Source organism: Plasmodium inui (genome assembly GCF_000524495.1).
Source record: "Plasmodium inui San Antonio 1 unplaced genomic scaffold supercont1.271, whole genome shotgun sequence".
NCBI classification, from domain to species: domain Eukaryota; phylum Apicomplexa; class Aconoidasida; order Haemosporida; family Plasmodiidae; genus Plasmodium; species Plasmodium inui.
The window spans coordinates 2356-2944 of NW_008482105.1; the positions used below are offsets into that span (position 1 = coordinate 2356).

The 589-nt window shown below is 35.1% G+C and overlaps 1 protein-coding gene across 1 annotated transcript; it reads left to right on the plus strand.

The window, feature by feature from the left end:
* Nucleotides 1–85: 85 nt before the first annotated feature.
* C922_05860 (hypothetical protein) lies at nt 86–376 on the plus strand (the record flags this gene model as incomplete). The annotated part of the gene is made up of 1 exon (XM_008821431.1): nt 86–376. A coding segment is annotated over one exon (291 nt), but the record flags the coding sequence as incomplete, so codon positions are not given.
* Between the last annotated feature and the right edge of the window lie 213 nt (nt 377–589).

The window sequence follows — 589 nt, forward strand, 5'->3', positions numbered from 1 at the left end:
TGCTGTAAATTATACACACAAGAAGAATAAGCGTAGTACATATTAATAATCTTCTTTTTGTCTGAAAGATATCAAATTTTAATAGGGCTATGTTTCCAAGGTTCCTGTTGGAAAGAAACATTTCTCCTACGAGCAGCCATGGATTCTAACTCAATATCCCACCAACCAGAATGAATATATATATAATGAGGACGCGCAAGAAATCGCAGAACACCCCCCTGACGAAATTAAGGACAAACAGCAGCGTATTCCACAAAGAAATGATAATACAACAGAGAGAGCATCCACAAGCTATTTTCTTGAATTTGAAAACGGCTTGTACAATAATCCACAGCCAAATTACAATACTACACGGAAAGAATTAACACACCCTTAATTCAGAGATTATAGCCAACTTCTATGAAGAGACAGAGAGAAGTGTAAGCACAGTAGATGGATTTTACTAAAATTCGTATGACCCACCTTAGTTAATTGAACAATAGTACATCGTTCTCCACAGCTTTAAAGAAGAACATATAAATGAAATAATGAATTCGGTGAATAATAATTTATTCAGCATGGTCGTGCTTGAGAGAAGGATAAATTTGCA